Raw genomic sequence first — 17,852 nt, 5'->3', positions numbered from 1 at the left:
AGTTCATACATTCGACACATACCAAGTACCACAGAACCACATTTGTTAGGAGAGTAAAGTGTGGCAAATAGTCCTGCTGCTTCGTGTCTACGACCACCTCCCTTCATGAAGTTAAATGTCCTTTCCTGTCTCACTAAACACAAAAGACACCCTTCGTAACACACAACAAACACGCTATATTTTAATGCCGCACCATTTCTTGCTCCATTGTGCCTACCCTGCGATGCTTATTGTTTATACCACCTTCTTCTGCTGTTTTTTTTTGCTATCTACAAATAGGACATTTATTCCATCCTCATCCATTGCTGCTATCACCTGATCGCTCTTGAGATGCTTTGCATATTGTCCACCGTTTGTTTTTTTTTTTTGTTGAATTGAAAACGCCCCACGTGGTTTCATACTATTATTGTGTTTGGCGATTGCTCTTGTCCTAGAAGATCGATTTCACACCGAAGCCACAGCGTTGTACAATAGCCGACATTCCCCGTATAAGCGCATCATTACTAAACATACCTTACCAGCAATTGCATAAAAAATCAGGTATGTTCACAAGATAAACAAAATATGAATCCATTCAACAATTCGATGCATCGTCGAATCACTGCTATGGAAAGTAGTACATGCTCAGCAATTCCAACACGGTGAAAAGGAAACATTTCCCGCACTTTGCATCATTTGCATCACTTGATTTAAAAGATACAGCTGAAACAAAGGTGAATAAATTGACAACTGAAGATGAAATAGATGATTATAGTTTAAATATGTTGAACGCAATAGTTTTCACATGGGTAGACATTTTTCTTTACAACAAAATTTCAAACAAACTGTTCCTTTTTTCCTTCCACATGATTTGTTACGTTGATCGGTAATATCATTAGTTTACCAGCTAGTAAAATATGTTGAGAAATGATGGTGCGTTTGTAAGAATTTTGGCCATTATGATACGATTATAAATATATATCTATATTCAAAGATATCGATTTTGTTATAATATTTGCATGCTTCTGTTACACTCGCGGATACGCTGATCCCTAATTCGTAGGCGTAATAGTAATCCTAATCCTCTAGCTTTCTATTCATCCTATTTCCATGCCTTACTTATCTCCGGTATTGTTTCACTTTTGCGAGTGAAATCCCCCCCCCCCCCTAATCGCAACGTAATCTGAAACTGTGAAGTATGTTTTAAAAAATCGGGAAAAAGGTATGGTAGAGCTCAACTAGAGACGTACACATTCGAAAAGAAAAACTTATTGAAAGAACGTTATGTGTTAACACACATATTCATATCGTACAGTTTTTTTTTGTTTGTTTGAAGACTATGGGTGTAATGTTTCCCCCAGTCGAAGAACGTTTCTCTTCAGTTGTGTGCGCTCTCGTGTGCTAACTGTTACAATTTCCATGATCAATTACATATCTCAACCGATCTGCCTATATGTTCATAGCTACGATGCTCGTTGTACCGCACACATTGGTCACTTGTGATAATAATGTGGCGGCTTACACCACACGTTCTACTCCTCTTCACTTTCGCTTTACACCTTTTTGTTAAGTTAAGCGCAGAGAAATCATAACCGTTGCATGGCGATTCGATGATTTCCCATCATTGGCAATTTTCGTTTGTGTTTATGCTAGTATCACCCTAAATAATACGCAAAAACTAGACCTACTTTATTTTTTTGTTTATCTGTTTCATTCATTCGCTCGAACCAAGCATTTCTAACGTGGTTCATGAATAGAAGCAAACATACAAACAAGCAAGTGTTTTTGTTTTGTATGCTTGATTACAACTTACTATGGTTGCAGATTTAACTACAAGAAAAGGATAACACAAAACTAAACGTAAAACAATTCTGAAACCGATAAGTGATCATGTAAATCATCCGAAGAAAAAAAACAGAACATTTGTTAATAACCACAGAAAAAATATGAATATTGCCTTGCTACAGAATGCTACGCACGCATTTACTCTATTTCTGGTTCGAGTTTACGCTAGCATTTAAGGAAACATGCTTTCCCTCTTCAAATTATGATCAGTGCACTGTCCTTTTTTTACTTTAGTACGTGGTTCCATATGGTCGCCCCTAAACAGGGCCCAAAAAGGACGCCCAATTAATTTACCCTTTTCATTCTTCTCTTTCTTCTTCTCTCATTCTATTTAGCTTTTCCCTTTCATCTACCTTTCTCCGCCAAATTTTACACAAATCCAAAGTTCTTTGTTTTGATCGCTAGCAGGAGTTTGTGCCGCAGGACTGCTTTGCTTGAGTAGAGTGGAATATACAGCCGCGAGATGCACGTGTTCGCCGTCGGTAAATGGGAGTCATCTGCCGGGCGTATTGTCACCGATGGCATCGGTTGGAATCCTTCCTCGGAAGCAGGAAGCGCTGGTGAACCAGTCCAGAAGTAAACCTGTCGTTGGGGAATAGGTAAAATAATAAACACATGAAAACGTTGCTCCAAAGATGCGTTGTAAGAAGATGGGACAGACATATAACTCACCAAATCTTGTCTCTCTAGGTTGGTCATTTTTTCAACCACATTCCAGAGCCAGCGCTTGAATTTGGTTAACTTATCGCTTGGTTCGTTCGATTCGTCATTGAACGCCGTGTAAGAAATGAGCGTGGCTACGTGAATATCGCCCACCCCGTTCAGCAACAATCGCAAATCTTCAGCAGTCAGTTGATCCAGTGCCGTATCGGGCAGTACATCAAACACGCCGGACCGAATAGCCTGTGGAGGTAGTAACAGGGGAGCAATAGGTTAGAATGGGCTCTGCTCTGCTATATTTTAGCGATCTGTGTCACTTACTTCCAATGACTTCTCTTGCGTTTTGATCATACGATACTCTGCGTACTTACGCACATAATCGTACACATTGTTCTCGTTAACTTGAATATCCCGTCCACCCGGTACCAGTTCCACCGTTCCCGAGCCTTCCTCCATCATGAGGTCGATCCTGTAAAGGGCGAAATAAACAACACACATACAAGATATTATAAGTACGACAGCTATTTCGTGAATAAACAGCAAAACTTACACAAAGTTCATTTCAAGACTCTGCAGCATGCTGATGCCTCCGGTTTTGGTTTGCGAATCCTTTATTAGCTGCCGGAGCGACTCGTACAACACTGGATCGAAGAATGCTAAATCGTGGAAGCGAATCTGTCGGCCAAGAATGTACTTTAGCACGTGACGTTGAAGGAACAGCGGAAATAGTTCGTTCTGGAGCAAGCACAAACCAATCAATCTGTAAAACAAATTAATTAAAGATAATATTCATTATTTCACATTGTATGTTGCATGGGATGACTAAGTACAGGCGTCCGCCGAGTTACGACCTCCTCGAGATACGACGGTTTTGATCTTGACAGTTGACAGTTGTTATTTTGCCCAATACATTCTTGATAAATATTTTAAGGAAATATTGAATAGATATTGGAAAAATAAATAATAAACTATTCAAAACGATTTCTAGATATTGTTTTCCTCTAGAATATTTGAATAAAGCTTTCGATTCTCTAAGTACGGTTATAAACGATGTATTCTCGACATACGGCGATTTCGACTTATGCCTTGCTTCGGGCTCTTTTTTCGGACCCAAATACAATCAGAACTCAGGGAAGGGCCTGTATACCAAGTCACAAATAGTACACCCGTCGACTCACCTGCCTACATTACGGAACGCATTCATTCGTTCGCTGGAAGGATATCCCTGTCGCGGACTGTAGAAACCACGTTTACCCGGTGTGTAGAACAATGGCGCATCCATCTGACAGTCTTCCAGCAGTAACACCGGTGTACATTTTTTCGCTAACGAAGGTGTGCCTTGTCCTGTGATGCTGCTGTAGCCACCGCTAGCAGTAATACTACCACTGCCAACAACTTGATCGCTACCAGTGCCAGATCCTGAACCGGACGAACCACCACCACTAGTTCCCGCCATTGATATGGAACTACCGAGCGAGGATGAAGCCCCCTGGCCGACTGACGCACCGGCACCTCCAGATGAGGTCGATTGATTTCCACCATTGGAAAGGTTGTCCATCTCTAACCTCTGGCGTTGCACAATTATCTCCACTGCTTCACTGATGCGCTGGCGCAAATTTTCGTCCGATGCTAGCAAATGTAACACCTGCGTTGGCGGTAGCTCAAGTAACATTCCCGTAATCTTAGCAGCATTGTTCGGATGCTGCAGTTGTACCTTTGGATAAAGCCGGTCGCCTAGCTGTTGCTGCTGAACGGAAAACATTTCCCCGACGTTCAGCAGGGTAGGACTTGCACCGCCACCACTGCCTGCCCCTGCCACATTCTGTTCATTTGCTGGCCGGAAGGGCCGAGCGTCGTAGTTGAGCGTTTTGCGAGATTCACGATTCGGACGCCACAAGGGTTGCTTGCTGGACAGTCCTCGACGGGAACTGCTGCTACTCCCGCTTCCACCGACACCACTGCCCGGTGCATTACTACCTCCTCCGCTGCCACCAACACCAGGACCTACATTCGAACTTCCTCCACCGCCACTGCCACCACCAGCGCTACTGCTGCCACGATGCCGTAACATGCTGTTGAACGGTCCTCCGCCGTACTTTGTTGGCGTTTGGGCCACGTCAAGAGGTGGTAGCTTTTCATTTGCCAGCAGTGCTTCGGCGATAGCAGTGTAGAAACTACGTGCCACACCGGAACCTTCGCCGGGTTCGTCTTTGAACGTAACCTTCACCCGGTTAAATACCAGTGGCTGCTGCACACGGCGGTTGTTGTAAAGCACGTTCAGCTCCTTGAAGGTTTGCGTCAGCAGCGCCGCCCTATTGCGCTCCATTTTTAGCAATGTCAAATCTTTTTGTGTCGTACAGCGCAACTTCTCCATATAGCGTCGGAATTTTGTCTCCTTCACGGGGAATCCGTTCAGTTCGTAGATGACGCTACCCGGTTCAACACCGACGTCTTCGAGAAATACGCGTGCGAACAGAATTAACGACAAACGCCAGCGACCTAACAATATGTCGGACAAAATCGATGAAGACAAGGCCGACGAACCGCGCAAATAGATGCCCCGTGGAGGCATTTCGGGCTGTAGTGCTGTCGGTAGCACATTCGGCGTGGTTTCGACTGTTACGTGAGCTGATATTTCCTGTATATCCATCGCTTCGGCCGATTGAATTAAATCGACGGAATTGCTGCTACTGCTACCGATATTTCCCGCGGCAAACACCTAAAACGAATAAAACCGAACGGAAACGCCCGTGTGAAATTTTCAAAAGAGCACAACAAAACATAAAAATAACAATTTATGTTCACTTCGTATCTGTCCTCTAGTTAAACTCTTACCAACTAGAGGTCATCGGAAAGCATGGCGATTAAAAAAAAAACGCCATAATCTATGAGCAGTAAGTGAAAGGAAATTCACGGCTTTTCAAAAACTTCCTCCGTTATCTGTGAAGCTCACTAGTGCACGGGAGAGAACTGGAATGTTGACGCAAAGAACTTACCGCTGATGAAGGCCCAGCGCGAACAATAACACTTTTGCCAGGGGATGTACCTGCGGGTGTATTACCGATCGTCACCAGCGGATTTGCGAAGGAAACTGACGGACCCGAGGACGAAGCAGTGCCACCAATTTGCTGTTCGCCAGCCATTACAACGTCCGACGAAATAGTACCTTGTGCTAAAAGAGAAGGAAAAACGTCACATTCAAGTACACATTCAACACAAACTACGCTATTTTTCTAACTAAATCCACCGACCTAGAGCGACTGATGTTCCGTCCAGTGTAGGGCCCGATCCCGATCCGCCAGCTACCTTTCTGCGTGCAACAATAATCGGCGGACGTATTGCAGACGCGGGTTCCTGTTGCTGTTGCTGTGGTGACTGCTGCTGGCCAGCCACACCTTCACTGCTGCTTCCTTGCTGTAGCGACATCGTTATCGTTGCAGCCGTTGCATTGCTTCCTACGCCTCCTCCGATATCGCTTCCGGCATCGTCCAGCTTCTGGCGTTTGGCCGTCGACGATGAATGTTGCCGCGAATCCTCCGAATCCGACTCCGACAGCTCATCATGATCCTGATCCGTATCGACATCGATTTTAATCGACGATTGCGACAAGTCCTGTGGCTCATCCGAGCTGATACTCACTTCATCGACGTCGGATTCTTCGCTGTACTTGCTCTTCAGATAGAACAGCCGGTTCTTTTTGTAGTAAACCTCCGAGAACGTTGTGGTCGAAGCGCTAGTGCTGCTGCCAGTGGGACCGCCAGTACTATTACTGCCACTGCTGTTTCCACCACTTATCGGCGGTGGAGGTGGCGGAGGTGGCTTGGGAGAATGCGTTTCATTCGCTTTCGTTGATGTTGCGCTACTGCCACCACTGCTGCTGCTATTGCTGCTGCTCCCACCGGCTGTTCCACCGAGCCCGGATGGGTCCAGTTCCTGCTGTTGTTTGCTAGACGATCCGTTTCCAACGGTACCCGATCCGCTCGCCGCAGCTTGATAAATTCCTACGGGAAGAGAAATTTCTACCCTCACACGAGAGTCCGTGTTCGGTTCGGTTTGTGTGACACTTCCATCGATAAAAGCTACGGTGTTATCTTGGTTGGATGGTTGATGCTGCTGTTGTGACTCGGAATATAATGCTTCCGTCGGATCGACAATGATCCCTGTGGCAACTATGCTGTTGCTCATTTCGTGTCGAATCGAGGACGATAAACTTAACCGAACGGGAGGCAATTCCAGATTAGTTATACCTCCGGCACCACAAGATCCTCCTTCCGGCGAACCTGTATAGGCATTGTTTTGTTGTTGCAAACCACTGCCGCTGGCACTAGCACCAACGCCCGGTGCAAGCGTAATCGGCCACTTGGGCATGCCGAACAGATCTTCTCGCTTTGCCGTGGGCTGCAAACGGTGCGGTTGATCCGCCAAGGGCAACGCATCAATCAATGGTGTATTGAACGGATCCGGTGCGGGGCACCCGAGACAGAGCGTTGAGTCCGATCGCTGGAAGAACGAATGACGTCGACCGAGCGATGGTCGACTAAGCATATCCTCGTCCACGGAATCCGTATCCATGACGATGGAAGTAGAGATATCCTCTTCCGCTTCTTCGTTTTCGTTCTCATCCTGATCGTCCCATACGTTGGACCCGTTTGTTGTACGGTCGAGATCACAATCATTTGTTGCACGCATGTAAAACAGGATTGCGTCAAGCACGTACGCCACATGGCGTAGAGCCGTCACATCCAATACTGGCAAAGAGTCGCGGTGCTCTGAATTATGCGCACGCATCAATGAAAGACAGTAGGTGAGAAAATCACGTCTGCTAGATTCCGAGTCTGCCGTCATGGAGGAACCACCTATGAGAAAGGAAATATAAAATTGTACATTAGTGATGACTTCATTGTTTGCTACAGGGGTACATATATCGTGAAAAACAAGCGCGAAAAAATAAACAAACAAAACCAAAATAATACAAAATAGTACTTTAAGGATAATTGTTTATGATGGCTAATTAAATTGCCATAAAATTTAAAAAAGGCAGAAATTGAGTATGAGCCCGTTTTCGCTTATTTGTTTAAGAAAATACTAATTTCAATTACACAACGTACCATCTCGCGCGCTACGGTCATTATCGGCAAATCCTAGGTTGCGCGCTGTGGTCGCTGTGCCGAGCGTGCTGATCGTGGCTCTACTCCTGCCTGCTGAAAATACACGTAGCGAATGAAATCATGAAGAATCGCATTTAAATTCCCTTACTGAAATACTTACTCGTAACACCGATCATTGCGGACGGCGTAGCTTCGCTAGTGCTGGACGAAGACGGAATGTTGAGCGGATGTAGCGGATGCGAAGGATCGGTGGAATCAGTCAATGAAGCTCCAAAGCGCAGTTGTGCTTCGGTTGCTTCCATCACGGTTAATATCCACTCCCACGTAAGCTTCAACCGTTTTTCAACGTACATCTAAGAAAGGCCAACATAAAGGATACAGAGATATTAAACCTGCAATCCACTTGCAATGAACCCATTTCCGAACCGTACCTGAAGCTGTACAGCGTCCTGATGTGTCACGTCAAGTACGGACGAGGAACCACTGATGCTGGTTGGCAACATACCGATCAGATCGGAAATTTGTCGCAAGATAATACCAAACGCACGTGCAAGTGCACTGGCCGTTGTCGTCATCGTTGGGGATTCTTGTTGTTGCGCGGTCGTTACGGCGGTAGTCGACCGGCGCAATGAGCTCGGATCGATGAAAACCAGGTTCGAACTACCCGTTGTTAAACGGACACGCTCTGGGGCGGTTGTTTCGCGGCTGCGTATGGCCCACTGCATTGACTGCGGGGCAAGATTGTTGCGCTGGTTTCCACCCGGTGTCTGGCGGCGTTCGAGTTGATCATCGTTCAGGTTGAAATCAACAGTGGACTGATCGTCACTTTCACCGTCCTCTGAACCTTCATCGTCCGGTTGTGTCGAATCGCCGGAATCGTCTTCGTTGTCGAACAGCAGGGAGTTTAGTCCTGTAAGTTGTGATACCATTTAACATCAACCACCACAATCGCCCAGGGTTCTCCCGGAAAGCGTAAATAATGATTTATCTGGCAATTGGTCGCCTTTCGGGTGTTTGGGGGAAAGGTTATATAAATGTAAAAACATAATAATAACAAAAGCTGGATCTTCACCTGTATCTGAACCGGCTGTCGCTCCTGTTTGAACGCTCCGTTGAGCATCCTGGGTGCTCTGATTATCGTCGGAATCGGACTCGGTTTCAGCCTCATGGAAATTGAATTCGTTATCACTTTCGCCCTGGGCATTTTCTTCGCTTCGCAGTAAATCCTGTGATTCTTCCTCGGCATTCATTGAAACCGCACTAGTAACTGGCCGTAGGGAGGATGAGCGCCTCGGTGGTGGCTGCTCCCGTTCCGCCATATCTTCCTGTTCCGATGTTTCACCATCGTCCTGTACCAACGCGTCCGCATCGTTATTATCTTCGATATCACCCAGGCGTATGTTAATGCGGGAAATGAATCCCGATGACGAACGTTCACTGTCCAGTGGGTCCACACCGAGGTGCACGTTGGCGGTGTTGTTAGTAATCTGGGCAATGCCAGCAGCATTGGAGCGATTCGTCGGCGGTGCTAACGGCTCGACCGAGAACAATTCATCAGTACTCTGAAAGAAAGAAAAATAGTTTATGTGAAAGTCGTAGTGTTGTGAATAATTGTATGTATCACTTACGTCGATATTGTTAGAAGACAAATTGAACGGCGCGATTGGCTTCACGACTCCCAGCCGTACCGGTGTTATGAGTGCATCTGCTATTTCAACCAGCTCTTCGATGGCGAATTTAAACAGTGCAGTAAACACCCGGCGATATGCTTGCAGATGCTTTGTCTGCGTCGTTGAGTTACGTTGCTTCTCCGGGTTTTGGAACCGTTCGATACTGAATATAACGTATACGCGTGCCACAGAGCGCACGAAACGACGAGCCACCTTTTGTGCCTCTTCCACACGCCCCGGTATCGATTCATTCTGCAGTTCGTGCACGAGTGTCATTAGCAACTTTTCGAGTGGATCGCTACTGCAACGCACGATCAAACTGTGCGTAAACTTGTCTAACAGCGAGGTGCCGCTTTGCGATTGCAGATACACCTGCTGGTTATCGTCATCGTAGAACGGCTGTTGGTTTGCATTCGGTACGATCGGTTTCTCATGTTCGGCACCCGTCATAATCATCGCTCGTACGGCTGGCCAATCGTTAAGCAGCCGATCCAATGCCTTGCGGGCGAAACGTGGCGGTTCGAGATTGTGTTCTGGCATTTCATTATCCGGCTCAAGGTTGGGCGTTTTGCGCGTATTGCTAGACGACGTTGAACGGACGCGTGATGTTGCTCGGTACTGACGCTGCTCCACCATCTGGCGGCCAACGGTCTGTATGAGAAATAGCAAAATGGATTCGCCACGGGAATTAAAACGCGTTACCAGATCCGTCTCGGCAGCCATCTTGCACAGCAGATCGTGACGCTTCGATTGGTTGCCCGCGATCAATGCTTTGCACTTGCACTTTTCCCAACAATCGCAGTATGCCGTCGGTGAGGTACGTTTCAGCTTGCAGTCGTGTCCCTTGTGGCACACCTTAGCACATTCGGTGCAACAGCAGAGCGATCCCGTCAATCCGCAGGTGCGACACTCGAAGATATCTTGATTGATATGATCCGCACCGGTCCACGTGAAGGAGCATGTATCGTTGCAGCACAGTATCCCCAGCGGTGATTGATCTGGTGAAGAACCGGGTGGGAATATCATCGAGTCCCGTACAGCATCATCACCGTTAGCTATTTTCTGAATGGCTTTAAACACCGTAATACCCGCCTGATAGGCACGGCATGTTACCGCCAGCATAAACGGAGTCTGACCCTGAGCATCTTTAGCGCTCAACAGTCGGTGCAAAGATGGTTGCAGTATAGGGCTTTCGCATAGCAGCTGCAAAACCAGTTGCGCGTTTTGACGCCGCTCGTTTGGATCGGATACGTACGTTTCAGGAATTGCAGACACCGATTTCTGCGTCGTGAATATCGTTTGTTGACTAGCAAGTGCTCCCGAATGCTGTTGCTGCTGATGGGATCCCGTGCCGGCCATAGCGTTGTTTAATCCACCAAGGCTATCATCGTCACCGCTCGTTGGATCGTATTCCGATGGCCAGTAAACCACCGGCATTGAGTTCGCGCTCAGCACCGGTGGTTGATCTTCGGCACCTGGTGCAATGGGAACCGGCAGCCCGCTCTGCACGTTATTGGAAACGATCGCGTTACTATTGCTCGTACCATCCATTTCACGATTACCTACATTACGACGCATGATCTCCCTAATGCTGACCGGCCGGTTGCCTATCATCGTGTTCGTTATGACATTGATCGATTCGAGACCGGCGGACGAATTATTTCCTCCTGCCGAACCGTTTCCACCATTCGATGCACCACCGTTTCCATTGGATCCACCACCAGTAGACACAAAGTCCGGCTCCCGATTCGATGTCGGTGAGCACATGCTAATGCAAGCATGGATTACATTTCTGTTACCGTCCGTGTGCTCTGCTAACGTCGATGCCAGCGAAATCCTATTCTGCCCGTCGTCCGTCGCTATGTGGGCAAGCAGCTGCCGTACGCCTTCAATGTCGCAGCGCAATATCTTTGACATGAGCAACTGCTGCTCCGGAGCTAGAACTACCAGCGCTACCTGCGATTTTAGATTTACGCCTACCGAAGGTAACGTGAGGGAAGCTGCTGCAATACACTTTATCGGTGGTAGATCGAGCCAGCTTGGGTCTCGTATTGCATCGACACAATCTTTTGCCATCGGATAGATCGTGTTGTTACCGTCGCGTAACAGTAGTACACTGTCCGAACTATCACCAACACACGTCAGTGATACATCATGCATCGAAGTGCCGAGAAATGAACCAATATCAGTCGGGAATACACTATCCTGCTCCTGTCGGCCCGTGTTCAAGTTGAACAGTGAGTAGTGCAGTCGATTGTTGGCCGTCTTCATAATACCATGAATACCCTTGGGATCTACAGCAATCGTTAGCAACTGAGAGGTACCACCCATTGCATCACTATTGCTGCTTGACGAAGCCGTTGGGTTAAGCACAATGCGACGCGGTATCTTTTGGAAGCAGTCGGGAACGCGTGGTGTCGTCGCTGATTTTATCACCTGCAAATCGTCCTTGCGCAACAGCCGACAGTCTTGCCAAGCTTCGATGCTATCGTCAAATTTATCCTTACTATTGCTGCCACTATTGTTTGACGAGGTCATGGAACCACCCGAACCGGGTGGTGGAGGAAACTTGACAGCGGCAAAATCACCATCAACCTTTAGCACGCGCCCAATCGGAACGGAGCGAACGTCCTCAACGAAAATGACATCCCTGGAGAGCAAAAAGAAAGAAGAAAAAAGTATTGCCTGCAGGAGAATAACCACATTTACGAATATGACTCACTTCAATAACCACTGCTCTTCGTCCTTTTTCGGGTCCGGTTCCTCCTTCGGTGTCATACGCTTAGGACGTTTGTGAGAATTTGTCACACTGCCGGTATCACTGCACGTACTGGAAGCCGGAGAAGGTGGCGGTGGCATATCGATACGATCCGCGGATTCCTTATTGTTGCCAGCCCCTTGCTTCGAGGATGAAACTCCCCCTGACGCAGACGAACTACCGGCAGCCGCGGCTGAAGTGCTTCCGCCTTTGGAATCTTTATCTAAAATTCCACTCATCGCTCCCGATACAGCGGCAGATGAACTTTGTGATCCTATTCCGCATGCATTTGTGCCAGCACTCAGCGAACCTGCAATGCCGCTGTTGGAAAGTGTTGAGCTTGTGCCCAACCCACTTCCGCCAACTGTTCCGGTCGTGGTCCCTGTGGTTCCTCCCTGCGTGCTGGCAGCTAGCTGTTGCGACAAAGTTGACATTGAGAGCAGCTTAAACCGGCATACCTTGGTAAATTCCCAAGCAGCATTCATCAACTGTCCTACTTTCGGTACACCATTCGAGATGGTAAATCCAATGGCGCCATGCTGGTACATTGGGCAGCTTTTCATGCACACCTGAGCCCCGACCGTTACTTCCGGCGTGTTTACGCTCGGTCGAACGGGTTTCTTTGCCTTCGCCTGATACTTATCCCAGAGGCGCTTGCGTTGCCCGAATGGCAGTACACCCCACCAAAATAGTTCACCACTCTCCGTGCGAGCAACCGTGTACAGCGTGCAAGTGTGCAGCGACACTATCCGATCGAGTGCGAACTCAGGATAGTTGGTCGCACTATGCTCCAGCTTATTGCCGGCGTATCCAAGTAGCTCATCCATCCATGTAGCAATGCGGCCACTCTCGGTGGCAACGGAGCATCGGATAAGTGTAGCCGATATATGTGTCACCTTTTCATACAACAGGTTCAACGGAATTGTCTTCGGATGGTGAACGTTTGATGCGTCATTGCTACGGTACGGTTCTGCATCGGCCCAACGCCACTGATGGATCTCACCACGGGCAGTCACTCCTATAAACTCGGAGTACAACGAAGCTATTTCCGTAAAACGCACCGAATGTTCCTTCTCCGGCCAAGGCTCCATCTCATCCGATACCCACAAGGGATATCCGGATGAATAGTCCTTCTTTTTCGAATCTGAAAAGAGAGGTTGACGTTAACTTCAATCATGTACAACAACCTACAGTGCAAATGATGCATTCACTTACCACCTGCTTCCTTCTCCCATACATCCTCCCTTCCTCCTTGAAACCAACGACGTGGTCCAAAGTATTGCCGATCTCTCCATCGTCCGAAGCCTTCGCGTTCTGCACTACTAAGCCCAGAGCTTCCAGATACACCTGAGGGTCCACCGGCTCCACCAGATGAACTACCGCTAGACTGAGCGTTGCCAGCAATGATCGCCGATGAGCCGGTTCCTCCTCCCGCTCCAGCTGCACCGGACTGGCTGCCGCTACCGCTAGATCGGCCACCGGTTGCCGTACCGTCGTTGCTGTTTCCAGCCGATCCGGCTGCACCACCGGATCCTCCACCACTGCCGCTACCACCAGCGGATGATGAATTGTTTTGATTTCGTTCACTACGGGCACGACTGTATAACATCAAACTAGTAAATGAAACAATCGTTACGAAAAATGTACATACATGTTAGATTAATGGATCCAAAAGGCCGAAACAGATTAATGAATTTTGTGTTCAAAAGTATTACTCTTATAAAAAAATTTAATTCTATCCAAGTTACATTTTCAGAAAAATTGTCCGCTCTATTTACAAAACAACAATTAACAACATAAATCGTATAATACTTAAATTAATAAATCTAAATTTATACATCTGTATTATAATTCTAATAGAATTTTAACGAAAATTTTAGCATCTGTTCTGCATTGAATTGAATTAAAAAGAAAACAGCTTCTAGACAATCGATCGGTGAATAATTGTCACAAGTGCGTGTTTTTGTCTTGAATTACTCTTATATGAATATCTTTTTATTCCGAACCTTAAATTGGTTCCAAATCTAAATACAAATATCACAATGTGTGACCATATGGACAAAATAATCATAACTTTGCTGTTCACAATTTAATTTTGGTTGGATAAAACCATGTCTACATCATGTGCGTAGCACCGTGTTACCGCCTCCTTCGGCAAAGAGTGTAATTTTGAATGTACAAATTTTAGTATGTATCTACTTAAAACTACCGTTATCGCCCATTGCTAGACAGCTAAACAACCGACTAAATAAAAAAAGCAAAACACTACTTACTTTCGTATATTCGAAAATCCAAACACATCGTCGGTGAACATAGCTTCCGCATCGATAATGACGCTATTATCCGGATGGAAACCACCGTCCAGGAGCGAGATCAGATCCTCGGCTACATAATTGTCGCTACCTTCCTCCGTATCATCGCCACCTTCATCATCTCGCGATAGCAGGTTGTTGACGGCCAGATTCACGTCCAGGTTAGTACGCTGCAGTTCACGAATAATCAAATTGCGGCTCTTGCCTTGCAGTACCACCTGTGCCTGCGCCACCAGTTCTTCCGGCACGAACGGTGCAGGAACGGATACGATCGATCGACTACCGGACGATCCACCACCCATAATAACACCTGTACTGCGTGAACCGGATCCCTGCGAGCCACTGCCGGCCCGGACCGAACTGCTTGTACGCATAATGCGCGCCCGAGAGCGACATTGCCGAGAGGTAGGGGTACTTTTTGAGTTGTTGTTCGACTGATTCGATGATTGACTTCCTCCACCACCTCCGCCACCACTGCCACCACCCCCGGTACCACCACCTCCTCCGCCTCCACCACCGCCGCCACCACCACCGCCACCGCCGCCGCCTCCGGAACCACCTGTCTTTGAGGCGTCCTGTTTGCTGAGATCTAGCCGCTCAGGTATGATGGAAAAGGCCACTCGGAAGGCACGTCCATCCTCAAGCAGTATCCCGAGGTGTGCCGGTCCGATGACGATTTGTTTTACCGGAACTTTCAGTGACTGTAATCCGGGTAACGTTTGGACACCGTATTTGTTGATTTTATCGGCCACGTCTCGTATCCTAAAAATAAAACAAAAGTAAATTAATTTGAACTGCACTGACCAAAACTTAAAATTCTCTCATTGAAAAGAATATAGACTACAATTTAGAATAGATGCATACAAAGAAAACGTTTAACAGCCACGTTTTGAATCAAAAACGGAAAAACGATCCACAATTTTGCTGTACTCCAGTTATTGTAATGTTTCCCTGTTGTATGTTAATTTTAGATAGAAATAAATTAAGGAAATACTCTATTTTTTTACTCCCCACAATGACGCTACAACCAGAACACATATGGGGAAGAAACATGTTGGATGCCAACTGAACAGAACGTACAGGTGTGAAAGAGACAATCAACCAACTATCCAATCCAAACTACGGAGGCGCTGTCATACACATCTGACAGTTTCGCTATATTTTTTCTACATCCAAAGCCATTAACGCTATGGATGTATCATGTTGTATGGAGAAATTACAATAAGCTGATTTACGGAGTGCTAAAATGTAACACTTTTAATCCTTTCAGTCATTGGTCAATTGCATGTTGACAAGTGCGCGTTTTACAAAACCATAATCTATAGTAACAACGTTAACTGTACCCACCACCTGTACACCATAATGGCGGACATGAGAAAGCTTGGCACTGTTGTTCGTTCACCATTGGGCTAAGTTCGGAAGAAGGGTTTGAAGATGATCGCTTTATGCGAGTTATCAAACAATAGTTACCTGTCGTTAAGTTGATCCTCTGTGCCAGGAAGCGGATGGACGACAAAATGTAACGTGGACATCTTGTCTAGCGAGTTTTTCCTATGCTTCTATTGCGCTACACGATCGCCTATGTGTTTTGCCAATGCTCACTGCGCGGTGCGCTCTCATTTACGAGATAATGTCGTTCTACAGCAGCGCGACCGTTTGATTGCTTCATCGACAGAATCTGCCTCCAGCTACGACACGCGTTCCGACAAGTTGACTTCACTGATTGAACCAATAATGCTCTACGGCAGACAAAAACGTTGTTCTTGTCCTGCACCACACACAGTACTTTTGCGAACACCGATTCACACACTACTGTACTGTGGCTAGGGTTGCGGTACTACTGGTGTGCTCTTCTTCCTCCCAACACTGTTGGCACTGCATATGTCAGTGACACACGACGAAGAGCATGCACTAACACGCACACACACACATGCACACACTCGCCGTCGCACTGACGTCCTGTGCTGTACTTCACTCACACACTAGAAAACAGAAATTACATTATTTTCTTCAACACACGGTTCTCGGTTTCGATCCTCCGTCTTTTTGGGGGGTGCACACGAATACAAGCACACTCGCGCACACGTAGCGAGTCGACGACCACGGAAAAAAGATTCGTTTTCTTTCTCTCCTGCTTTATTCTTCTTCCTAGCCACAGTCCGGATTTTCCGGTGCGGACACCAAAAACGCATCAAGAAGAGACAGCCTGGCCCTCGTATTATTATTACTCCAAACTCTTTGCTTCCCTAATCCTATCGCTAATCTGTATCCGATATGCAATACACTGGCTTTATAGTTTTTTTATTTCCACTATTGCATGAAGTACCTTTTGGAAAAGTATTCTAGAGCACACACGCGATGTGAGTACAGGGTTAGTTAAGAAAAAAAAAACACCTTCACGGCTTACTCTGCGTGAAACATTTGTTCCACGTACAAAACGGTCCCTCTGTTCTCAACGTATGACTCTGCAATTCACCGGAACCAGATAACGTTCTTCTTACTCCTAAACCGCGTGTCGGGGGAAAACTGTTGCTGCGAGAAAATTTCAGCAAACCTACAATACATCCAGGGAGGGTTTTTGCTTAAGAAATATCCACTCCGCCATCATATAAATCGTTGCCCGTCGCCGCCAGGATGGTAGCGCTGACGGAAGCACCACTACTACTACCACTACTGTCTCGCGTTGCTTAACCAGAACCTGCTGGTACCCAATAGTGGTTCCGGCCTCATGGCTACGTAGTTCGCCGGGCGTGTCTCTCAGGATTCCGTGAAACTATTCGCCCCGCTTATTGGGATTTCTTAAATATATCTTTTCTGTGCAGTATTTCTCGTAAGCAGAAGACATCTGCCCCTTCCTGGTTTGCCTGCTAACCTATCTCACTGACTTGTAATGCTCTCTCATACGGTCTCTAAAAGCAAAAGATAAGCTGGCAGTATGAACAATAGAACACCGCGCTGCAATGCTCATTGAGGAAACCAATAAATTTTTCAGTAATTTAAACTATTTTAGCTGCCATATCACCTTTTTTCGCTTTCTAACTCAACACCTTCGAACAGAACCCGTGCACGATGTGTGAACTTAATAGTGATGGTGACTCATCATTGTGCGAACGTTTAGTTCCAGGTTCCATGCTCCGAGTGGGATTCAATCCGATCCGTTCCATTTTTTATTCGTTCCGATTCATATGATCCTTCTATGTTCAGCGCAATGTATAAAACATAATTTTTAAGGTATTTTATGGGGCGTAGGTGAAAATTTACAATAATGCTGTAATTTTGTCCATCAGTTGCACGAAACCAAAACAGTTTATTGATCATCATACCAAATCTGAAAATATTTGTATGCTTTGAAAAATGAATAAATACAGTTTTCTAGATTGTTTGTCGTATTCATTTTGCATATATACAATTTAATCATATTTTTGGATTTTAAAAATCATCGAATATGAGGAAAAACATTAGTAAAGATATAAAATTCAAGAAACACGCGACATTCCGTGCGATAATATGAAACGCTTAT

The 17,852-nt window shown here is 46.4% G+C and overlaps 1 protein-coding gene across 7 annotated transcripts; it reads right to left on the bottom strand.

The window, feature by feature from the left end:
• Positions 1–352: 352 nt before the first annotated feature.
• On the bottom strand, positions 353–17,455 carry LOC125764388 (E3 ubiquitin-protein ligase hyd). Of its 7 annotated transcripts, XM_049428557.1 has the most exons (18): positions 17,355–17,455; positions 15,803–16,314; positions 14,294–15,094; positions 13,236–13,633; positions 11,985–13,164; positions 9,221–11,912; positions 8,665–9,154; positions 8,024–8,502; positions 7,753–7,945; positions 7,593–7,685; positions 6,124–7,340; positions 5,736–6,051; positions 5,481–5,656; positions 3,663–5,203; positions 3,035–3,244; positions 2,806–2,953; positions 2,497–2,727; positions 353–2,406 (listed from the first exon to the last, which is right to left on the bottom strand). In XM_049428557.1, the coding sequence occupies exons 2-18, from the start codon at positions 15,862–15,864 to the stop codon at positions 2,194–2,196; spliced, it is 10,440 nt and encodes a 3,479-aa protein (XP_049284514.1). In that variant the 5' UTR covers positions 15,865–16,314; positions 17,355–17,455; the 3' UTR covers positions 353–2,193. The 7 variants fall into 7 exon arrangements, with proteins under 7 accessions (XP_049284514.1, XP_049284507.1, XP_049284511.1 ...); XM_049428550.1 differs by having other exon boundaries at positions 5,736–7,340; XM_049428554.1 differs by having other exon boundaries at positions 5,736–7,340; positions 7,593–7,682.
• Between the last annotated feature and the right edge of the window lie 397 nt (positions 17,456–17,852).

The sequence above is a fragment of the Anopheles funestus genome, chromosome 2RL (assembly GCF_943734845.2).
Source record: "Anopheles funestus chromosome 2RL, idAnoFuneDA-416_04, whole genome shotgun sequence".
Classification (NCBI taxonomy): Eukaryota; Metazoa; Arthropoda; class Insecta; order Diptera; family Culicidae; genus Anopheles; species Anopheles funestus.
The sequence above is the reverse complement of the archived record's forward strand: the minus strand, read 5'-3'. Positions and strand labels throughout refer to the sequence as shown.